Raw genomic sequence first — 26,007 nt, 5'->3', positions numbered from 1 at the left:
GGAACAGATATACTGTAGGGTGCGAAAGATGGCTACCAGCTCTGCAGTGAAAACACTGCAGCCATCCAGCGATGAGCATTATTCAGATCGATCCCCAAGAGTAAAAGCATAACCAACTCGACCAGCAACCACTGAACTGTTGGTATAGACTGTCATAGCCGTGAAACATGGCAAGGATGGAAAGAAAGCATCGAGGGAGGGCCTCAGGAGGGACTGAGTCTTTCGGGCCTTGTGCCAAATCCAGCTGAAGGCATGGGCGGGGCACACACCACAGGGCTATACATAAATGGGCCCGGAAAAGAGGTGGGAGAGGAAAAAACTAAAGCCTAGAGACAAGAGACCGGATATAAACCGCAATCATACACCCTGACCAGGGCCACCAGTCTGGAAGATGGACGACTGAGTTGGGGAACAGGAGATGGTAATTTGGATGCCCGAACAAGCTACAAATATGCTGGATAAGCATCCAGCAGTCATTGGCGCCAGATCCGCAACAGACCACAGTTGGTCAACTACTTGCAGGTTAACATCCCATCATCTATGACATCACTAGAAATGGGGGACAACTTGGGACTGGGGAAGGATGGTGAAGGAAATCTGCCATGCCCTTTTAAACAAACTATCTCAGCATTTGCCTTAAGTGATTTAGGGAAATCACAGGAAACTTAAATCTGAATATTTGGTTGGGGACTCTCACTGCTGTCCTCCAAAATGTGAGTCCAATGTTTTGCCGCTACACCAACTAGCTCAGTTATTTTCATTGGGACCCACTGAAACAAAAAATTGCAAAAAAGATAACACAGAATGCAACTAAAAATATAGTACATCAAAATAATCTAGACGTAACATTAACACACAGGAAATCATATGGAGTAATACATTCAACGAACATGTGCTTGTAAGCGGTGTGTATTTTCAGCATCAACAAGACAAGGTGCTCTTTTGCTTCATGACAAGTAGTAACCAGTAAATTGGTATCACACTGCCAAAAATTTCTGTAGGAAACGTTCTTCAAGCAAGGAATTTGCCAATACATTTTCCTTTACAGTTCATTCAAGTATAACTAGTAAACAGCTGTATTACGACAACAATGCTGTTTAAAGAAAGTTCAACAGCTGACATGATGTTACAAGACTGCATAGTTATTTCCCAGAAATAGTATGTGACTAAACTTTGGTAGATATGGTAGTCTTACAATTAAGTGACTCTGGAAATTATTCTACTTCCTAATATAAGCAAATAATATCACATGAGCATATAACAAGAGCTTTTCCTGATTTTTTGTGTTTTAGAAGAATGAATGCCAAACGCATTTGGTAAAACGGAAATATCTCTCTCTCTCTCTCTCTCTCTCTCTCTCTCTCTCTCTCTCTCTCTCTCTCTCTGTGTGTGTGTGTGTGTGTGTGTGTGTGTGTGTGTGTGTGTGTGTGTGTGTGTCTATATATATGCCTGTCTGCCACTCAATACCTGTTCTATATAATGAGGAGCAATCTACAGGTATTCGTTTCATGTTGTTGAAGTTATTATTTATGTGCACTACAGACAGAACAACATTAGCTGGCTTAAGGAAAAGGGAGGAAACATCTCTTTTAAAAAAAGCTAATATAGCAATTTTACTTGCTCCCATTTTCATAAGGAAACTGTGTGATTTGTGAACCAATATAACTAACAACTGTTGCTGGAGAATGCTGTGATCTCAAATCACAATGAGGGGCACATTTCATGTGATGCACCATCTCTTTTCTAAGCATGCACCAACCACGGCACAAACCACACCTTTCATGCTTTACACTGAGAAATACGTGATATGTATGACAATGGCTTTTGGGAAAATATTCATATAATTGTATCTGTTCTGAACCAATGGCATGTACTGTATTAAAGCACATCTACAATGGCTACTAACACAGAAACATACCGTTCGTGTGTATCAATGAACTCATTTTTACACTGGAGGAAATCAAAAAGAAAACAACAGAAAGAGCATTGAAACACGGAAAACTCTATGATTACTGTTTTCTCCCACTAAAATCAATAACACATACATTCAGTTTAATATAATGTCAGTTATAATCACAGTGCCAAACAGTGATATTCAGATAGGAGTATTTGGTATGGCAAGCATGCTGTTGGTTATGAAGGAGGTAAAGAAAAGTACTAAGAAAAGAGAAAGTAGTAGGAAAAGTAGTAGGAAAAGTAGTAGGAAAAGTAGTAGGAAAAGTAGTAGGAAAAGTAGTAGGAAAAGTAGTAGGAAAAGAAAAATGTGAATGTCTGAATTTTTATGCAAGCATAAAATGCATGCAAGTAGCGCGCTTACCACTGAATTGCGGCTTCAGCCTTGTTCCAAAAAATTTAAACACACAGCAATAGAAAACGTTCACTGCCTGAGCACAACAATTGAGGGGAATATTGCAAAGCAGACTAATAACTTACAAACAGCAATACAAGTTGAAGAAAGCTAGCACTTACGCCCCAATTGTTATCAACAGATGATAATTACACTAGTCTCAAGTACTTGTTCGCATTTCCCCCATTCCACATACAACTGGAATAGAGGAGATGTATCTTCATGGGTTCGTCTCAGCACTTCAGTAGGTGTGGTGTGAGTGGACTTTCAAATTTGCTGATATTGTGCTTTGAACAGGGTCACGCAACTTCTTATGCTGAGAACCTTTGTCTTTATTTATAATTCTGAAGGAACATAGTTTCCTTCATTACTCTAACATGTGGGAGATGTGGTAAAAATCCTTTCACTTTCTGGCCTGCAAGAAAACTACGGCAACAGAGACTGAATATGAAACTCTACCATTAGAAAAACTCTGATGATGCTCGACAGCTAAGGACACAAACCTGGAGCAGAAATGAAGTCTGGTGCGTGGCTCCTGGAAAGCATGGAGGTCAGAGAGAGATATATGATGGATGTGGGTGTTGGGTGCTGGAGAAAAGTGGTGGTACACTAGCTGATAGGAGCTTCTCTGGCTGCCAACATTTGACCAGTGCAGTTCATGATCTGTTGCCTCCAGTGAAGGGAAACTAAGGGAATCACCACAGTTCCATCATGCAGCTGGAGATTCACAAATTTGCAAAGGAAAAATGGCCACACTCCCAGAAGTATTGGCCTGTTGTAATATCTTAGTCCTGTCATACTTTATGACATGTCCTGTGGTGAGGCCATACTGTGTGACAGCTGAAAGTGTCTGCTGTCATGTACAGCCACACCTGGCCACCAAGAGCCATGAATTGACAGCAAGTCATGGATATGTTCAATCATCAGTATTACCCATGGTTGGCAATAAGTTATTTTGCCAAAATATTGCACCATTTAGATTATGCCACCATACTGAATAGCTGAGAGCAGTTCAAAATGTGTTTTCCATCACTGCTGAACACTACAGAGGCTAATCTTAGTTCCACTGTTAGAGAATGTCAATGACATATGCTTTTGGATGATTATTTCTGACATGTGATACCATTTCTCTTTTCTGGCCCATTCCTCTAGAGCGGAGCTGAAGTCTGAGAGGTTCTTGAAGTTAAAAAAGGCAATAAACAGATAACAGTATGCACTAGATCTCTAACTTATTCCATTACTACCAAGACTAGCTGTTTTTTGAAGCACAGAGCACTAAATTTAATGATTTATTATTCTGTAAGAAAATTGGTATTAGAGAAAATTTCACATTGCAGCAATGCCCACAGAGCCTGTAAACATATAATGGATGTTGGCTGATATGTAATGTTTACTAATGGTAAACAGAGACTGATACAACCCTGTCTGCTGCAATATCTACAAACAGCAAAAAGTTGTAGATTTCAATTCATTCTTCCTGATCCACAGTCACAAGACTGAAACAAAACTGAATACTATCTTCCACATCAGACTAATGGCACTCAGAACAGATTACATCAAATATCTCATCACCAGAACTGAAGAATCACAATAATTGAACCACACACATTGGACACCTAGGACTAACAGCACTGTAATACTAAGCATCAATATGAACAGTAAGTTGCAGCTCATGTGGATTCTCTCATCATCAGAGCACCTGCCTTAATGCAGCTTCCTGGCACATTAAAATTGAACCTTGAGAAAACTCTGACCCTTTCTTTTTGTAAGCAATTCTTATAACAATTGAGCTGATTAGGCACAAATCATATAATTCATTTTTCAGTGCCTCAATACACATTGTGCCAGTTGTTGTTCTTGCTGCAATCTACATCAATTTGAACGGTCTTAGTGAAGTCAAATGTTTATCTCCCTCTACAATTTTTATCTTCTTCCCTTCCCCCTTCCCTTCCCACACAAATTTCCCTCCATCAACAAACTGACACTTTCTTAATGCCTCAGCATTTATACCATCAGCTGCTTCATTCTTTCAATTAAGTTGTTCGTTAATTTCTTCACCCCGCAACCCTCCCAATTTGATTCAGTACCTACTGATTAGTTATCCAATCATCATATGAGTGTCTACGACCTTCTGGATCTTGAGGAATGATAAGAGGGAACTGAGTTTCACAATATATTTGTCTGTAGAATCCATGTTGCTTGGCATAAAGATCTTCATTCTTGAAAACTGAAATGACGGGCATCTTTTTCCAATCACTTGGAACTCTTCGTGGCTTCAAAGAGCTAAAATAAACTACCACCAGAAAGCAAGCAAATACTTTTGCATAATTGTATGGTATTATATAGGTATCTCAGCTGGTCCAGATGCCTTTCCTCTGTTGAGTGGCATTCTATTCTCCGTCCCTTATCTTGGAAATATTTTGGCAGCTGTGCAATGGTTGAGAGGAGAAATTGTTTAATTATCTTCCACAGTGAAACAAATATGGAAGACCAAGTTCAGTATTTCGACCTTCTGCTGAACATCTTCCATTTTGTGGAATTATGATCACTGACCAATTGAATATGCGATTATGATTTGTTTATTTGCTGTATAAAAATCAAACATTTGTTATGATTTCTCCATCAGATTGGTACAGAAAATTATAATTTCTCATTATTGAACACATTTCCCATTGATCTCCTTATGCTGATTTTTATTTATCTACCTAAGGTTTTGTAAATCAACATGGCTTTGAATTTGCTTTAATGTATGATGAAGCTCCTACTTTTGAAGCAATTTTCCAACACACATAGTGAACCACTCTCGTGGAAGTGGAGCTGTTTTTCCACCCCTCTAAACCTCGACTGTTACATACATTTAAGAAGTGTATCGTAAAGTTCTCCTGAATTTTATCCATTGGTGAACCACACCTTTGTTTCCAGAGAGGAATGTTTAATGTTGACTTCTCAGATAATATAAGATCTGTTTCTTACCACATTTGCTAATCAAAAATATTTCCCCATATTTACTCACATTTTTACTTATATATTTTCTAACATCTGCAGTCATGGAGTCCTCTAGTCCCTTAGAATTACTGAGATCCTTGGGAGAGCCAGCCATGACAAAACAATTCAATCTGATGTTAAAGATATAAGAGACTGTCAAAACACTCTTACTACTTCAAGAAGGAAGTAATAATTTCAATTTGAAACTGGTAGAATCTGGCGTTGTGGCAGATCAGCTTAGGTTCTGGATAAATATTGGTAAGACTTATCTTAAAAAGACAGGTTGAAGAAAAGCAAATGAGTTAGTTCCCCAGTTAAATGCTCAAAGTAAATTTTCAGAAAAGATACTCAGAATACCCTCTTACAAATCTCTGTCTCTGTCATCAGTTTCAGTCATGTGACACACTTATTCTATAGCTGCAAGTTGAAACTTCCCTCTGTTACACTAAAATTGTTAGAAAATTTACCTTCAATAACTTCTACAGGTTGTCAATGAATCCTTTTACAGTTCCTGAGGCACGCAGTCCATAAAAGAATTCACTTCTGTACAAGAATCCACTACTGATTCAGCTAGTAATCTGTTTCTACAACTATGTGGGCATTATAACCCTTTATGAGAGATACTGGGAAGGACATTACACATGGTCTCTCCTGCAGTTAACTAAGATCACATCAACACATCTTGAGTATGTTTGATAAACACGTCTGATTATCACTTTCTGCATGTCATTAATTGTCAGCCTCAGGAGGGGTTCCTCTAATGTAAAAAAAGACCCATAGGGATGTCACACACGATTTGCTATCCGAGTAGCTTCTTATTGTGTATAGTGTATGTGTGAGCTATTGATGTGATTTCTGCTTCTCCAACTGACAATAGAAATCACAGAATTGTCTGAGCATCTGGTCTAAGCCTTCCTCTTGGCTCCAAACTGGAGAACTGCAATCAGTTTTTAGTACTTCCATACGGGAGCTGCTCAATAACAGTTGACAAGGGTAACATAAGGTGGACACATCTGTACATAGTGATAACTTATACTTACAGGTACTATCAACAAGACTGCATTAGGCCAAAGATTCAGTTCACCAAGATTTCGACTATAGTCTTCACTGACATAATGATGGCGTGGAAATGATGTTGCTAAGCCAAATCTGTCAAGGAAAGAAATAATGAGTATAGCTAAAGGTTTCAATTACTTTACAAATTAAAACTAGCAAATTACACACACACACACACACACACACACACACACACACACACACACACACACACACACACACAGACAGACAGACAGACAGACAGACAGACAGATAGATACAAGCGAATATTGATGATTCATACTAAAACAAATGTATGACTAGTACAAAATATTAAGCATTTCTCTGGAAATTGCAGTTCACAGCTTTTTTTCCCTTTTTTTCTTTTCTTTTTTTTAGTTTCCATTTTCTTCTCTGCTATTAGTTTCAAGATTGTAGCCCCATTCTCAAAAAATACTTTTATCGACCAAGAACCACATAAAATTCTCCTCCAACAATAATGGAGATGGTAATGAAAAAGCTATATGGTGTAATGGGAATGCCACTATGTCTTGGCACTAAATAAAATGAGATGAGGGCAAGTTGTGGAGGTACTACATCTACATGTACATATACAGGGTGTTACAAAAAGGTACGGCCAAACTTTCAGGAAACATTCCTCACACACAAATAAAGAAAATATGTTATGTGGACATGTGTCCGGAAACGCTTAATTTCCATGTTAGAGCTTATTTTAGTTTCGTCAGTATGTACTGTACTTCCTCGATTCACCACCAGTTGGCCCAATTGAAGGAAGGTAATGTTGACTTCGGTGCTTGTGTTGACATGCGACTCATTGCTCTACAGTACTAGCATCAAGCACATCAGTACGTAGCATCAACAGGTTAGTGTTCATCACGAACGTGGTTTTGCAGTCAGTAAAAAGTTTACAAATGCGGAGTTGGCAGATGCCCATTTGATGTATAGATTAGCACGGGGCAATAGTCCGTGGCGCAGTACGTTTGCATCGAGACAGATTTCCAGAACGAAGGTGTCCCGACAGGAAGACGTTCGAAGCAATTGATCGGCGTCTTAGGGAGCACGGAACATTCTAGACTATGATTCGCGACTGGGGAAGACATAGAACGACAAGGACATCTGCAATGAATGAGGCAATTCTTTGTGCAGTTGACGATAACCCTAATGTCAGCGTCAGAGAAGTTGCTGCTGTACAATGTAACGTTGCCCACGTCACTGTATGGAAAGTGTTACGGGAGAACCAGTTGTTTCCGTACCATGTACAGCGTGTGCAGGCACTATCAGCAGCTGATTGGCCTCCACGGGTACACTTTTGCGAATGGTTCATCCAACAATGTATCAATCCTCATTTCAGAGCAAATGTTCTCTTTACAGATGAGGCTTCATTCCAACATGATCAAATTGTAAATTTTCACAATCAACTTGTGTGGGCTGATGAGAATCCGCACACAATTGTGCAATCACGTCATCAACACAGATTTTCTGTGAACGTTTGGGCAGGCATTGTTGGTGATGTCTTGATTGGGCCCCATGTTCTTCCACTTACACTCAATGGAGCACGTTATCATGATTTCATACAGGATACTCTACCTGTGCTGCTACAACATGTGCCTTTACAAGTATGACAACATGTGGTTCATGCACGATGGAGCTCCTGCACATTTCAGTCGAAGTGTTCGTACGCTTCTCAACAACAGATTCGGTGACCGATGGATTGGTAGAGGTGGACCAACTCCATGGCCTCCACACTCTCCTAACCTCAACCCTCTTGAAAAGGGAGGGGGCGAGGGAGGGGGCAGAGGGAGGGGGCAGAGGGAGGGGGCAGAGGGAGGGGGCAGAGGGAGGGGGCAGAGGGAGGGGGCAGAGGGAGGGGGCAGAGGGAGGGGGCAGAGGGAGGGGGCAGAGGGAGGGGGCAGAGGGAGGGGGCAGAGGGAGGGGGCAGAGGGAGGGGGCAGAGGGAGGGGGCAGAGGGAGGGGGCAGAGGGAGGGGGCAGAGGGAGGGGGCAGAGGGAGGGGGCAGAGGGAGGGGGCAGAGGGAGGGGGCAGAGGGAGGGGGCAGAGGGAGGGGGCAGAGGGAGGGGGCAGAGGGAGGGGGCAGAGGGAGGGGGCAGAGGGAGGGGGCAGAGGGAGGGGGCAGAGGGAGGGGGCAGAGGGAGGGGGCAGAGGGAGGGGGCAGAGGGAGGGGGCAGAGGGAGGGGGCAGAGGGAGGGGGCAGAGGGAGGGGGCAGAGGGAGGGGGCAGAGGGAGGGGGCAGAGGGAGGGGGAGAGGGAGGGGGAGAGGGAGGGGGAGAGGGAGGGGGAGAGGGAGGGGGAGAGGGAGGGGGAGAGGGAGGGGGAGAGGGAGGGGGAGAGGGAGGGGGAGGGGGAGAGGGAGGGGGAGAGGGAGGGGGAGAGGGAGGGGGAGAGGGAGGGGGAGAGGGACTGACTTTAGTGATCCTAATTGATAGAAATTACTTACTTGAATTACATCCTACATATAACTTATATTCCAATGGTTGAAGAATACATGCTTTTTGAAAATAGTCAGCAACGTGTGAAAATTACTACCTGCCTAATGATTATTTTCCTATAGTTAAAATAATCAGCTATATGAAATCTTACCCTTCAGATGAAAAATGTGCTGCTATGACTTCTCTCACTTCTGATAACAAACTGGAAGTTTTAAAAGTTTTAGTCACTGAGGAACCATCTGGGCAGCGGATCTGAAGTACTGTCAACTCCCTAATAATACAAAAAGAGGAGAAAATTCTCATTCACAAATGTAAATATTTATTTTAAAAATAAATATAAATAACAATAATACAGACGCACTTGGGCTGTCCTGGGATATTTTTCTTTCCAGACAATCCACTGGCCTGCATTTCCTTCTCCACACTGGCCTGCATTTCTTTATCCGTGCTGGGCTGTATTTCTTTCTCCAAGCTGGAAATTTTTGGTAATATAAAAAACACAAAGGATAAAATATTAGCAAAAAACAAACAATGCACAAGCATTCTATAACTAAGCATTACAGACAGCTCAACAATTAATAGAAATTTCGCCAACATATACCAAATTAAAAACAGTACAATATCTCCAATTAGATACTAAAGACACACAAAATTAAAGTCTCACAGGGCAACTGAGTACTTAAATAGGTAAATGGGAAATTTTGTAGTAATGCTCTCACTTCGTCAACATATATGGCCCACAGGAGGTACTAAGCCTCGAGCTCCTCAGAGGCAGACAACTGCTCAACATGTGGCTCTTTGCTCCCGACATGGCGACACCCTGCATCAGCTGCAGAGGTTCACTCCTGGCTAGTCGAGTAACACACCACTTGACATAGCACTGTCATCACTGCTGAGTTTATGAAACTAACTGTGTGTGCTGTTTCAACCCCTACCAGCACCTCCAACGACAATGGGTGGCTATACCAGCAGCCGACCCTGCCTCCACAAATTACTCTTCGTTCACAGTTCTGATACGACTCGTGACAATACTCATACTTTAACGATTGCCAGGACTTCTCGGTGGACCCAGCTCTTGGATTACAACTATTTTGTTGCTATGCATATCACTGGTACCAGTCTTATGCTTTGACAATAAAAATAAGTGTTAACTGTTGCATGCTCTCTCTTAATTGTGTAGCAATCACTACACAGTTGGTGATAATTAGGTCGACCTCAGTACATGGACCATAAACCTCCATTCTACTAACAGTGCTATGGACCGTGAACTCATGTTCTATGAACAAGTACCATGAACAGTGTTTACTGTCATTCTACACTGAAGCGCCACAGAAACTGGTATAGGCATGTGTATTCAAATACAGAGATAAGTAAACAGGCAGAATAAGGTGCTGCATTCGGCAACATCTATAAAAGACAACAAGTGTCTGGCACAGTTTTTAGATTGGTTACTGCTGCTACAATGGCACGTTATCAACATTTAAGTGAGTCTGAAGTGGTGTTATAGTTTGTGCACAAGCGATGGGGCACAGCATCTCTGAGGTAGCAATGAAGTGGGGATTTTCCCATACGACCATGTCATGAGTGTACTGTGAATATCAGGAAACAAGTAAAACATCAAAGCTCCAACATCGCTGCAGGTGGAAAAAGATCCTGCAAGAAAGGGACCAACAACTGAAGAGAATCATTCATTGTGACAGAAGTGTAACCCTTCCACAAATTGCTGCACATTTCAATGCTGCACCATCAACAAGTGTCAGCTTGCGAACCATTTAATGAAACATCATGAATATGGGCTATCGCAGTTGAAGGCCCACTCGTGTACCCTTGATGACTGCATGACACAAAGCTTTATGCCTTGCCTGGGCCTGTAAACACTGCCATTGGACTATTGATGACAGGAAACATGTTGCCTGGTCGGACTAGTCTCATTTCAAATTCTATCAAGAAGATGGACATGTACAGGTGTGGAGGCAACCTCATGAATCCAAGGACCCTGCATTTCAGCAGATGAGTGTTCAAGATGGTGGAGGTTCTGTAATGGTGTGGGCATACAGGACCCCTGATACGTATAGGTACAACTCTGACGTGTGACACATACGTATGCATCCTCTCTGATCACCTGCACCCATTCATGTCCATTGTGCATTGCAGCGAACTTGGGCAATTCCAGCAGGAAAATGCAACATCCCCATCCATCCAGAATTGCTACACATTGGCTCCAGAAACACTCTCCTGAGTTTGAACACTTCCGCTGTCCACCAAACTCCACAGGCATTAACATTATTGAGCGTATCTGGACTGCCTTGCAATGTGCTGCTCAAAAGAGATCTATACCCGTTCGTACTCTTACTGATTTATAGACAGCCCTGCTGGATTCATGGGGTCCATTTCCTCCAGCACTACTTCAGACATCAGTTGAGTCCGAGACACATCATGTTGCGACACTCATGGGGGGGGGGGGGGGGGGCTACACGATATTAGGCAGGTGCACCAGTTTTTTTGGCTCTTCAATTTAACAATAGTGTCTATCATGCTATGATCATGGAAAAAATGGCCACTTCCTTGGAAGCAGTGCTGCGGACACTTCTGCAGTGACAAACAAACACCCAGCTTTGCCTCGAGGAGATTCAACGTGAAAAGAACTCTATGCTACAAAAGGCAGGGCTTGTGAACAGGCAACAGGTTGCACAGGTGATGCATTCACCTCCATTCCCACACTACAATGAGGCAGAGAAGGAATGGGAAATCTGTGAGAAGTGCCTCAAACAACATTTTGCAGTGTTTCAGGTAATTGACATTTATACAATAAACGCTATATTTTTGTCGTGGATTAAGTCACAAACATACCATCTTTTCTCTAAGCTGGCCCCTTTCACTGAACTGTCGAAACTATCTTTAGATGTAACGTGTGATCTACTAACCAGATATCTTCACAGACATGCATACATTAAAGCATCTTGAGTTCTACCAGTGCAAAAAGCATTCAGACCAATCACACAGAGTTTGGGCTGCAAAACTGTGTGGAAATGTAGATTTACCACAGCTAATCATGGCAAGTCACATGCAGATGTAATGGTGAGGGATACAACTATCTGATGAGGGATACAACTATCTGATGAGCTCCCAATAAAAAGGTATGACAACAGCCACTACAGTTTGATGATCCATCTCTACAACAGGTCTTAGCTTTGGCATAATCTTTAGAGGTATCTCAAGGCACAGGGCAGAGACTTGAAACCTGAGCAAACATTGCTACAGTTAACATACCACACTACAAACAGTGAATGTCATTCACCTCCAATGCGGCAGACATCATAGCAATAAAGCAGCATCACAAACAAGCCCCAGTGTGGGTTCCAGTCACTGCAAGAAAACAGCCCACACAGCACCTGTTTCCATCTTGCCCTGCATGTTTCAAAAAGCATTCACAGGAAGATCACCCCCATCAATGGTCAGTCTGTAATATATGTCACAAGTCTGCGCACATCTCAGCAGTGTGTAAATCTTTTACGTTTCGTTCATAGCAACAAAGGGAACAACCAATGGACATTAATATGACGCACTCTGCAATCGACGGAGAGCCAGTGACATTTCAAGTGGACACCAGTGCTGGCACATCTTTATTGAATATTAAAACTTGCGTGCCACTAGGTTACCTGCAACTTTCATCGACAAAAAATCTTTCGGTAAATTACAGTAAGCAGATGATCCTCATTAACAGACAATTCACAGCAGAAGCTAAATACAAAAATAAGGTACAGCAGCTAACCTTCCTTGTGGTGGACAGCAGAAGAGCAGAAAATCTCTCTGGTTTGGATGCATTCAATGCTTTTGTGTTCAGTCACCAATGCAGTAAATTTAGTATCAAAAAAAGTATCTCTTCAGCATCTGGACTAATTGTGCAATTAATTTAAGGACATTTTTTCACTGGGTCTCAGCAAAGCAAAAAACATCAGAGCATACATGAAACTAAAGCCTTCAGTGCACCCTCAGTTTTGCAGAACACATCCAATGCTAATAGCACTGTGCTACCAAGTGAACGGAGAGAGAGATTGCATCACAAAGATGGGTGTAATCAAAAATATTTCTTCTAGCCAATAGGCAACACCCTAGGTTATCATTAAAAATCCAAATGGTAAATTACACACACATGGTAATTTTAAGGTGACAGTCAATGCTCAATTACAAACTGACTCACCCCATTCTGTGGCCAATTATTCTGAACATTACAAGATGAAGGTTAGAAATGCAATCTGTAGAAGTGAAAATTTTTTTAACTGTCCATTGAATATCTTGGAGAAACAATTTTGCAAGCTGGTATCAAATCACTGACTTCAAGCATCAAAGCAATGATGTCCCTGCCGTGTCTTACAAATGTAAAGGAACTGTTTTGGGTAAAGTGACCTACTATAATAAATTTATTTGCAGTGCTTCTAATATAGCTTATGCACTAAATCTGTACAGAAAAAAGGCACGACATTCAAGTGGACAAAGGATGAGAAACTTCATTCCAAACATTGAAAATATGTTTGCACTCCGCTCCATGCATCACTACACTTCAACTGGGAACATACCTCGTAGCAGCAGCTGATGCTTTTACTACAGCTTGGCGTCAAATCGGCGAACGATCTACCTGATGGGAGGCCCTAGTCACACGACATCTACATTCATTTTTTTAGCTTGAGTGCAGCAATAGCTCACATATATGCTGACAAAATAGAACCACCTATAGCTTATGCCCCTGAAACACTGACAGCAGTGCAGAAGAATTATTCACAAATAGAATAATAAGCATTAGGTATCATCTACAGTTTAGAGAAGGTTCATAGCTTTTTGTACAGAAAACAAAATTAATTTGATAACTGATCAGAAGCCACTAATATCACTGTTCAGCCCATCAGCTCACACCCCAGACAAAACAGCAAACAGGCTTTAATGATGGGCATTATTGCTCAGCTAATACAAGTGAGAGATTCACTTCAGATCTAAAGATAAGCACGCAAACACGGGCGTGCTCTCACTTCTACCAATGGGCCCCAATCTTGCCTTCAACGAGTAGGAGATTCTATGCTTTTATTTAGATGAAGAAGCCTCATCATAAGTGATTTTATTGTGAGTGCACTCTTAATAGATCCACTCCTCCAAGAAATTAGACACTTCATTTTTAGGAGTGGCCATTCAAATTGACACAACAAAAAGAACAATATTTTCAATGTTGGTATTGACTGACATTAGTGGATGGAGTGGTTTTACTTTCCGCCAAGCATTCCTCACTGTGAGTTGTTGTACCATTCACACTGAGAAAGGACATTCTGCAACTACTGCAAAACAGCCATTGGCAGATATTTTGCACCCATCAGCTCGCCCACCTTTATGTTTACTTGTCGGTTCTGGATGAAGAAACTAAAAATTTCATCCACTCACCAAAAGAAAATATTCTCATCTTGGCCTGCACTCATGCAGCCATGGCATAAGGTGCACCTGGGCTATGCGGGGTCCGTTTTGGTGATGGATGCCTACTCTTGCTTTCCATATATTGTGAATCTGTGTATTATGTCAAGGAAGAGTACAATAAAAGCACACACTAAAATTTTTGCTGCTGAAAGATATCAAGTTACAGACAATGGTCCAAAGTTCAGTTTGAAGTTTTTTTGTAAATGCAGTGGTGTAAATGGCTCCACCATTTCACCCCCAATCGAGTTGCAAAGCCAAACAAATAGTACGAACCTTTAAGATGCAAATTCCAAAGTATGCAGGGGAGTCACTGGCAAAGGAAGCACTAATTGGGTTTCTAAGTTCCTACAGGGCAACGCCAATATGAGAGACAAATCCAGCTGAACTACTTCATTGTTTGTAACCAAGAAACCTGCTGCACCTACTTCTCTCAACTCTGCATCCAGCACCAGCAGTTCCAGTCAAGGAACAGAGTTAGTGTGTGTGTGTGTGTGTGTGTGTGTGTGTGTGTGTGTGTGTGTGTGTGTGTGTGTGATTTGAACTGTCAAATTTTTTTACTTAGGGGTTGATGGTTTTAAGGGTCTCCATGACAGAGGTATTATTTTTGAATGCATGAATGTGCATTTTGTTTCTGCGACAACGTCTATGCCCCCTGCAAGGAATAAAGCTTCATCACTTTAACGTGATCTTACTGAATGGTGTGAAATGTAGTTGCACAATGGATGATGGATTATCGGGCGGTAACACACACCTGTTGTTGTTGTTGTTGTTGTTGTTGTGGTCTTCAGTCCTGAGACTGGTTTGATGCAGCTCTTCATGCTACTCTATCCTGTGCTAGCTTCTTCATCTCCCAGTACCTACTGCAGCCTACATCCTTCTGAATCTGCTTAGTGTATTCATCTCTTGGTCTCCCTCTACAATTTTTACCCTCCACACTGCCCTCCAGTACTATTCTATATGAATATTCCGTTTGGTGAACTAAGGTCAGCTTTATCAGCGATTGTTGTCTTGCAGTAGGTACATATACTATAAGCATGATCAGGGTTTCCTACAAGTACTTATCTGGGGGGAGGGGGATATGACACACAATCACTTTGTGCTAACAAATAAAAAATTATGTTAAGACTGACATAAACTACTCTGTTTCTTGGCTATAGTACATGTGGGAACTGGTTTCTGTAGGCAGAAAGTACATTGTAGCACTTCCACACAGTGCTTCATACTACAAATCTTTTCTGATCCCTTCATATAATGGCAAGCACTTAAAAAACTATCCATTGCATTCCACTTTATTTACCAAAGAAAAATTCAATTTAGTTTTTCTCCCCTTTTTCCAGTGTCATGAATTCTGAAAACATTCAGATGTGTGGTTACACGAGAGAAATATTGTGGAAGACTTGTCTAAATTTGACACAGGGAAACTATAATTTTGGAAAAGATTTATATTTCATGCACTTTTCACTAACAGAGAAACTAATTTTCTGTAACACAATTAACAAAGAAGAAATTAGGTCACAGTTTTCGCTAAAAATAAATTCCAAATGCTACTTGATCTCCCTAGAGGAATTAGCACACACAGACAACAAAAAAGGCAAGTAATGCATGGTAGGAAAACATACAGTTATTAACATTCAAAATACTTATTCGCCAGAAATAGGCATTCATTGCTAAATGACATCCACAGTCCGCAGCTTGTGGTTGTGCGGTAGCGTTCTCGCTTCCCGCGCCCGGGTTCGATTCCCGGCGGGGGCAGGGATTTTCTCTGCCTCGTGATGAATGGGTGTTGTGTGACGTCCTTAGGTTAGTTAGGTTTAAGTAGTTCTAAGTTCTAGGGGACTGATGACCTCAGAAGTTAAGTCCCATAGTGCTCAGAGCCATTTGAACCATTTTTTTTTTTTTTTTGACATCCACAACAATACTCCATTGCTAATTATAGTCATAATTTAAACAAGAATAATAAAAACAGAAGAGAGTTACAAGAGCTAGTATGCAAAACTTGCAATCCTATATCACAAAAACAGAGAAAATTATAGAGAAATTAAGATTTTGCTACCGAGGGGCTCAAGCTTACTATGACTTGATAATATTGATTTTATAAATTAGTAGTGACATCGCCTTGCAGGGACAACACGCAAAATCTTCAAGATGAAAGTGGAGTAAAGAAAAATATGCAACAGTTAACTGTGGTTGTGAACAACAGGAATTTCAAACAATAATATAATTAAAGGATTTTGTTTGACAAAGTCCTCACCTCTCAAGTGGACTTGCAGACCCATTTGCCACTGGTACCTAAAAAGAAAGGATTTTAAAAACATTCGAAAGTGTTTAAATAAATTATAATGAGACAGTTATTATGTTAAGTGTTCATACCTCTTCACTGTCTGAATTACCTAGCACGAGGTATCTCGCGAACTCTTCTGAAGGGTAACCAAACTCACCTGCAATGCAGGAAGTCCAAAAAGTTGTAAGCAGATAGTTATGAACACAATCATTTGAAACATTCTGCATTTTTTTTTCATTTTCAAATCTTACAAATAAGCAAAAAATATTCCACATTTACACAATTAAATCATTCAAATAGAACTACTATAATTAAAGATGGGAAGCAAATCACACACAAGTGCATATACAAACTGAAAACATACTAAATATTGTTGTGATGTGAATAGCATAAGTGGTGCAAAACAGTGTAGTAAAAGGTATGATTTTTACCAGTAAGTTATCCTTCAATTCAAGAAACAATGGAAACAGCAAAATAACATGTTAGGCTGCAAAAATTCAATGAAAAATATGGACTATGGTATAAGGGGTTGTAAATTGGCATAATTCAATGTGGAAACTAAAGCAATCAGGCATTTTCACAGATAAAACATAGCCAGAGAAAGAAGTTATCAAAAATCCTGGGGAAAGTTGGGGTTCTCTCTCATATTTCAGTAAATATCCTCATCATGCCAGTCAACTGAATTACAATGATATATGTAACAAGAAGAGAAGGTGACAATACCCACCTGACATAATAGTAAGGCAAGCATTCCATATCAGTACAGATATTGTTGCAAACACCTTCACACTACAATTATCCATTTCTTACAGATGAAAGACATCGTGGAGCAACCATCACAGAAGCGAGTGACCTGACTGTGATGGTCAACAGAATTCTTAAACATTATTAGCCACTGATACAACGTTTATTTAGGAAGTAATGTCACTGAGGCCATAAAAACTAATTTATTAATCATTACAGTAAAATGAATCAAAATTCTTCAAATTAGGGGTCCCTCCTGCACCTGTGCATTGTTCTGCAGCAAAATTTTCACATATTGTAGGCATCCTGGATTGCATTGTCCTTTCTGACACACGTAGCAGCAACTTTCACATTGTCAGTGGTCTTGAAACAGCATCCTTTCAAGGGTGTCTTGAGCCAGGAAAACAAAACCGATTTTGCTGGAGTTAGATCAAGTCTGTGCAGAGCACTGGGGCAATGTTGCCATATAATCTTTGAACACACAATCTGTCACCAAGAAGGCAGAATGGCTTGGTGTATTCTCTTGATAGAGTGTCTGGGAACTGGCAACACTCATTCTGTGTTCTGTGTTCAAAACTTCACACACACAAGCTATACGGTCTTCACCTTTCGATGCTGAAGAGTGTTCAGAGCGAGTTTTGTTACTGACACCATCTCAGCATTCAAAAAATTGTGCTCACAAAACACCTACGTTTTGACAAGTATTCATTTCCAACTGTCTGCTCAATTATTGGGACACTTTTCAGCAGCTGCCTTCCCAAGTTCCACGCAGAATTTGATCTTGTATCGTTGTTCCAGTGAACAGAGCACTGTGTCTGAAATCAGACTGCATAGGGGCACATCTGGACGCTCCAGGCGCTTGCAGGAAACAGGGGCCCATTGTGTTAGGAAGCCAACAACCCACAGCATACCTCAAACAAATAGGATCATTAAAATATAATTGGTGACATTATCTTCAACAAAAACACTGTATGTGCTCTACTAAAAAATCGGTGTTTCATCTTTTTGTTTTCGTCCTTGTACAACATGTGGAGCAACACATGCCAATTTTTAAGGACGCATTTTCACTGTGATTGCTGATGGGACAATGCTCTAACAGTGTGTTAGTGCACATGCACACCTACTTGTACAATCTCAAATAAATTATTTCATGGAAAATGAAGCTATAACACCCTGAAAACAGCATGCAAATAAATATATTTGGTAGCAGCATGACAATTTTTTCTTTCTTTCACACAACAAAGATCATAGCTATGGGTCCAGTGCATTCACCCCTAATGTGGGAAACAGATCAAATTAAAGAGTGTGCAGTGGATAATTCAGTAACAATTCATAAATGATTGTCGTGTGTGATATAAAACAAATAAGAAAATATGATAAAGCTAATGCAGTCTGACCAAATATCGGTATTCGGTACTGAAGGTACTGGCGAGGGATACCAGCTCAGTTACTATAAGCAGATAACAGCCATAACATGAACAACTGCAATGTGACTATGGTTTCAGAAAGTTACACCAAAAAAGGGTCTATCCTTGCCAGAGATTTTTCCCACATTACATCACAATTCAGTCTCCCTCTGCAGTATATCATCATTATTCTTACGACCACCTTCCTCCCTTTCCCCTTGGTTTCCATAAATCATTACATCACATCTATCGCAGGCACAAATACGGTGAAACCCCACTTTTACACTTTTCAAGGGACTTCAAAAAAAAATTATGTAAAATGCGAGAAAATGCAAAATGTGGGAAATAACGTTTTAAACTGTAGAAAGTTAGATATAGGATTCCCCCTTGCATTTTAGCACATTATGTATGATATACGTACATAACAGGCTCAAAAGGTGTGTCAGGGACTTTTTTATTATCTAATAAAAGTTTATTGTCTAATAAAAACCACTGATGTAACTGGAACTGACAACTGTCTGGGAAGAGGAAACGTTTGACTTGATTTCAAATATCATAATCTGTGTTTTGGCAAGCATGCAGCTGTCAGTCATTATTTAAATAATGAAATACAGCAGTAGTTATGTATTTTTCCATCCTTAATTATGTGTTTCGAGAATTCTTTCTCATTTTCAAGTGCAAATATGTACACAAGTATTTTGTGTGGTGTTTGAAAGTGTTATTCTGCCTCTCATTCACTATAGTCATCTTTTTGAAGTTATCAGGTATTGCGCCTCCTCAGTTATGTAGAAAACCACACAAATGCAAACTATCACTCACACTGTTCGTGTAACATCACAAAAAATAATACGATAATACTGCACTTGGCAATGAGAATAAATTCACGAAACACGTTTTGTTCAGCATGAAAAAATATGTGACCAGCGTTGTGTTTAAATTAAAAACATTTGAGCAACACACAGTGAATGATGGTGTCAACTAGCGCTACAAGAGGCCAAATGCCGAAACATGCTAAATATGGTTCGACAAAAGTGTCACGATGATCACAACAATCACGAAATTGCATTTGCATAATAGAGAGTTTGGAAATGATTGTGAACAGTCATGATATCTTTATTCGAACAAACTTAGTTACTCCCATCAGCCATCACGCCAAGTAGTGCTTGGCAGCGGGAGGAAGATACAGCACAAATTGTTCCAACTTTTACACATTTACCGGTTCAAATCCACTGAGTAGAGTACCAAGTTGTCAAGAAACTTAACCACATAACATTTGTAAGCACCGATGGTCAGCCAACATGACGGCATCATATTTATTTTTTTTCCTCTCTCTCTCGACGAATATTGTTTCATAATGCGTAAATCACGGGAAAATTATAAATATGTTGACACAAAATCAGGGGCACACTAACATTGTGGACATAGCAAATTTGACTGGAGCAACACACACACACACACACACACACACACACACACACACACACACACACACACACACACACAGAGAGAGAGAGAGAGAGAGAGAGAGAGAGAGAGAGAGAGAGAGAATTCAGTTCCTCTTAGCACAAGTGTGCAGCAACTTACGAAGTTCTGCATCTGGAATACTGTTGATTCCTAATATTTCCTCAACAACCTCTTCAATATTCCCATGGCCTTTCCAGCGAATAACAGCAGCGCCTCTTCTCGAAACAAATGTCACCGTATTCATTGGTGTTGGTCCATCTTCCAAATAGTTAAAGTGATTTATAAATTACAGATGTGGCTTTGTAAGTCTAGTAAATTTCTATGGAACCATGTAAAATTCTGTTTGATGATGAAACTATTAGTAGGTTCTGATCATTATTCAAGCTCCTTAACAAAAATGCAACATGCAATCATTTTTAGATAGCTGTCTGAACTATATGTTTTCTAGAAATAAATAAAGAGACAAATATCAAGTAGTAATATAATATTTTTAAGTGGACTTTGGTCCAGATATAAATTTATTTGAGGTACATTAATGAACTCTGTGCAGAAGTAAATTTCCTGAACGTGTCTGCAGTTGTGGATATTTTGTGAATGATGCCATCTACATCACTCTATATATTTCTATTTTTATAACACCATTTTGGCTTCTGTCATCAGATTGAAACTTAGAACTTGGAAAGCAATGCTTAGTGTCAGTATTAGTACACATGGATTATACTAATACTGACACTGAACATTGTTTTATAAGTTCCGAGTTTTGATCTGATGACAACAGCAGCCAAGCTGACGTTGTAAATAAATAAATATATATACACTGATGGAAAAAAAAATCGCAACACCAGAAAATAATTATTGTAGAGGAATGAAATTTCTGGAATATATTAGTCTAGGTAACATATGTAAGTGATTAATATTGCGAGTTCACAGGTTAATGTAAGCATAAGATAAGCCATATCAAATGTGAAATGCCAGTGTAGCTGCTAGAATGTTGAATGCAAGCATGCATGCATGCATACATTTTTTTTTTTTTTTTTGTACGGTTGCCAGATGTCAGTTTTTGGGCTGGAGTTCCATGAATGTGGCACTTGGTCAGTCAATACAAGGACGGTTAATATCGCTTGTGGACAGCACTGGAGTTGTCATCTGATGATGTCCCACATGTGCTCGACTGGAGACAGATTGGTGATCAAGCATGCCAAGGTAAAATGTTGACACATGCTTGGTACATCAGCAGTAAGTGGATGGGCATTATCTTGTTGGAAAACACCCCCTGGAACGCTGTTCATTCCCATGGGATAACTACGAGAGTGCTCCTGCTGTCATACGATATTGCACCCCAGACTTAACTCCAGGTATAGGTCCAGTGTGTCTATATGCAGACAGATTGGTTGCAGGCCCTCAACTGGCCTCCTCCTAACCAACATATGCCTGTCACTGGCACCAAGGTAGACCCCGCTTTCATCAGAACAACACGACGGACTCCAGCCTGCCGTCCAATGAGTTCTCATTTGACATCACTGAAGTCGCAAATGGTGGTGGTTTGGGGTCAATGGAATGTACGCTATAGGATGTTTGGCTTGGAGTTGTCCTTGAAGTAACCAATTTGTAACAGTTCATTTTGTCACTGTGGTTCCAGCTGGTGCTCAAATGGCTGCTACAGACACAGTATGATGTGCAAGAACTGTACACCGAACATGATAGTCTTTCCTCTATGTAGTGCCACACAGCCATCCAGAGCCCCGTCTTCTTGCCACCATAGATCCTCCTGACCACCACTGCGAGCAATCATGTACTGTGGCACCATTCCTGCAAAGTCTTTCTACAATATCGAAGAAGGAACTTCAGCTTCTCATAGCCCTACTACACAACCTCACTTAAACTCAGTGAGATGTTGGTAGTGACATCTTTGTTGCCTTAAAGGTATTCTCGACTGGTATCGACACACCATGTCCAATTTCAGAGGTAACTAATGCTCACAACAGTTACAGTGTGTATTTAAAGCGAACCTGACTGGCATCCTCATAGTGGTGCTACTAGTGCCACTCTGATGTGATTGGGACAAAATTTGAATAGACATTGTCTATCAGATGTAGAAATGTGCCCAACAAGTTTCATTTATGTCGCACAACTCCTCCTTGGTACTGCGATCTTTTTCCCCTGCCAGATCTAGATGACTTTTTGCACAAAAAGAACCCTGTGCAACACACACAATCATTTACTGTAGGATGAACCGAGTTGACATGTTACAGACACCAAGTTGAGTAACAAAGGAACAAATCATTATTGTATTGTATCCTGTAAATGATTAAGTTATTAAAGGTGGAGCACACATTCATATGGGACCAGGATGAAGGCAGGAGCTCTGATGCAGAATTTTCTGTCCCAATTGCAGAGCCACGACATTTGTCTTGAGTGTCTGAGGAATGCTTGAAAGCCTGTATCCGGATGGTCAGAAAGAAATTTGAGCCACACTATCTTAAATAAAATGTGCTACTCAACTGAGGTATAACAATATACAAGATTCAAGGTATCATAAAGGAAAATCCTTCTACATGTATATCCTACAGCCATTTTAGAGTGATCATCAACGGGTATATGTCCTATCAATAACATCGTTTTTTTATCTCACTATTTAAAAAAAAGGAGTAAGTCTGTGTGTCAAGGAACACAGCCTAATTTCCATTTATCTTAGTCTGAAGACCACCCATACAAGATGTATGATGGAGGATCCAGAATTTGCACACAGTCTTTCTTGACTACATGTTATCTAAATTTGAATGTTACTTTAGTTTCTGCTGAACATTTGCTATCCAATGTAACCTACTGGGTTCTAGTAGTCAAAAATTAATCTAGCCAATTATATATTTCTGAAGAAACTCTATACAATAATATTTCAGGTACCACTCAGCACTGTGGTGCAGAGTCCAATGCCTTCTCAAATCTAAAATGAAGGATGGTTGGTTGGTTGGTTGGTTGGTTGGTTGGTTGGTTGGTTGGTTAAGGGACCAAACTAAGCAGCCATCAGTCCCTCCGACCTGAGATTAACTAAAACCAATAAAATCCCACAATTAAAGAAGGAACTACAACATCCATAAAATGATAAACTATTGCCAGGGACGGAAGGAAAAGGACAGAAGACGAGGTGAGGGGAAGAAAATGACTAATGACAGGGGCATGAACGAAGAAGCACACTAGACAAGAGAGATGCTCAGGGCATAACAGACCCCATGAGGAAAGGCGTGGGAAGGCAGAGGCTGGAGTGAACAACTAAGCCCAGTTGAAGTCAATCCAGTCGGGGTAAAGGGGGGAGCATGAAAGCCTGCCATCCCCTCCACTCACCGATAAGGTGGAAGGCCCTTCCCTTAAGCAAAGCAATAAAAAAAAAAAACCAATCACGAATAAAATGTAAAACGAGATCCGCCACTCAGGCATCGTCAGCCGACACCAGGGGTTGCAATTCTGGTAAGCTAAAAGTGCGTCATAGGGTGGCTAAGTTGGGGCAGTCCAATAAGAGGTGAGCCACAGTCAACATCGATCCACAATGACAGAGAGGGGGATTCCTCATGACAGAGGAGATAACTGTGAGTCAAAAAAGTATGGCCGATGTGGAGCTGGCAGAGGTAGACAGAGGCCTTATGAGAGACCCATAAGGAGGACCGCCATGGAGTTTTAGAATCCTTAATTGCCCTGAGCTTTTTGGTGAAGAAAGAGTGCTCCATTCTGCATCCCAAAGGCCCAAAACCCAGCGACGTAATGCCGAGCAAAGGTCTATTTCTGGAATGCCAATAGCGAGAGATGGTCTGGTAGTAGCTAATTTAGCCAGTCGTTCGGAAAGTTCATTGCCAGGAATCCCAACATGGCCTGGGGTCCAAATGAAAACAACCGAGCATCCACGTTGAGTGAGGAGAGTTTGGGAGTCCTGGATAGCAAAGACCAATGGGTGGCGAGGGAAGCATTGGCCGATTGCATGCAAAACACTCAATGAGTCACTACAGATAGTAAAGGACAGTCCTGAGCAAGAGCGGATACGGTCCAGTGAGCGCAAGATGGCTACCAATTCTGCAGTAAAAACATTACAGCCATCTGGCAAGGAGCGAAGTTCCGTGCATCGCACATAGATGTAAGCAAAACTATTGCGGCCAGCAACCATGGAGCCATCCGTATAGATCACTTCTGAACCCTGAAAGGAACTGAGGAGACAGGAGAACTGGTGGCGAAGAGTCATTGCAGGGGCAGAATCCTTTGAATCGATTGAGAGATCAAGACAGAGTTGCGGCCGAGAGACGCACCATGAAGGGGTACGTGCGTGAGTGGAGAAGGGTACGTGCGTGAGTGGAGAAGAGACATGGTAAAGGCAATTGCTGGAGCTCAGAAAAGAGCGACTGAATGCAGACAGCCATGGTAAGGATTGTGGCCGCTGCTGTGGCAGGGTGATCTCCATGCCTGGATAAAGAAGACCATAATTAGGGTGGTTTGGGGTGCAGCGAATGCTGGGGCGTGACGGAGACTGGGACGTCACTGAGATGGTCACAAGCACACAGGGCTGAGATTGAGCAGCAGAAGATGTCTTGATGAGCAAAGCACAGGACCACATTTTACTCATCAATTCAACTTCACCATACTTATCTTCAATCGTCTCCACGAAAAACAAAGGCTTTGTCATGGTAAAACTACCGCCATCCGTCCTGTTACAAAGCAGGTACTGAGGGAAAGGTTTCAACCCAAGCTGGCAAGCTTGCCCCCTCCTCCCATGGGGTGGCCAGGAAGGGGAAGGCCGAAGGATCAGAAGGAGTGTCACGTTTGCTATTCACAATATACATAAATGACCTGGTGGATGACATCGGAAGTTCACTGAGGCTTTTTGCAGATGATGCTGTGGTGTATCGAGAGGTTGCAACAATGGAAAATTGTACTGAAATGCAGGAGGATCTGCAGCGAATTGACGCATGGTGCACGGAATGGCTATTGAATCTCAATGTAAACAAGTGTAATGTGATGCGAATACATAGAAAGAAATATCCTGTATCATTTAGCTACAATATAGCAGGTCAGCAACTGGAAGCAGTTAATTCCATAAATTATCTGGGAGTACGCATTAGGAGTGATTTAAAATGGAATGATCATATAAAGTTGATCGTCGGTAAAGCAGATGCCAGACTGAGATTCATTGGAAGAATCCTAAGGAAATGCAATCCGACAACAAAGGAAGTAGGTTACAGTACGCTTGTTCGACCAATGCTTGAATACTGCTCAGCAGTGTGGGATCCGCACCAGGTAGGGTTGATAGAAGAGATAGATAAGATCCAACGGAGAGCAGCGCGCTTCGTTACAGGATCATTTAGTAATTGCGAAAGCGTTACGGAGATGATAGATAAACTCCAGTGGAAGACTCTGCAGGAGAGACGCTCAGTAGCTCGGTACGGGCTTTTGTTAAAGTTTCGAGAACATACTTTCACCGAAGAGTCAAGCAGTATATTGCTCCCTCCTACGTATATCTCGCGAAGAGACCATGAGGATAAAATCAGAGAGATTAGAGCCCACACGGAAGCATACCGACAATCCTTCTTTCCACGTACAATATGAGACTGGAATAGAAGGGAGAACCGATAGAGGTACTCAGGGTACCCTCCGCCACACACCGTCAGGTGGCTTGCGGAGTATGGATGTAGATGTAGATAGATGTAGATGCTACCAATCTTAGAGCCGGCCACAGAATGGCCAGGATGGTGAAGCTTCTGGCGCTTCATGCACAAGGCGCCTGCCCTATTACCACCCACTCCGATCAGGGGCTCACCCCGTGCGCGCCACCCAGCCACA

The 26,007-nt window shown here is 41.3% G+C and overlaps 1 protein-coding gene across 5 annotated transcripts in view; it reads right to left on the bottom strand.

Annotated features, from left to right (window-relative positions):
* LOC126299390 (UBX domain-containing protein 4-like) overlaps positions 1–26,007 on the bottom strand; it is a 108,219-nt gene that overhangs the window by 15,525 nt on the left and 66,687 nt on the right. For all 5 annotated transcript variants that reach the window (XM_049991258.1, XM_049991259.1, XM_049991262.1 and 2 more), the window contains exons 3-8: positions 20,308–20,445; positions 16,663–16,730; positions 16,544–16,581; positions 9,197–9,307; positions 8,987–9,106; positions 6,373–6,481 (exon numbers count right to left, since the gene is read on the bottom strand). In XM_049991258.1, the coding sequence (XP_049847215.1) occupies positions 6,373–6,481; positions 8,987–9,106; positions 9,197–9,307; positions 16,544–16,581; positions 16,663–16,730; positions 20,308–20,445 (584 nt within the window). The remainder of the gene's footprint in view (positions 1–6,372; positions 6,482–8,986; positions 9,107–9,196; positions 9,308–16,543; positions 16,582–16,662; positions 16,731–20,307; positions 20,446–26,007) is intronic.

This window comes from Schistocerca gregaria, chromosome X (genome assembly GCF_023897955.1).
Source record: "Schistocerca gregaria isolate iqSchGreg1 chromosome X, iqSchGreg1.2, whole genome shotgun sequence".
Lineage (NCBI taxonomy): Eukaryota > Metazoa > Arthropoda > Insecta > Orthoptera > Acrididae > Schistocerca > Schistocerca gregaria.
This window is presented reverse-complemented; position numbering and strand designations above follow the sequence as displayed.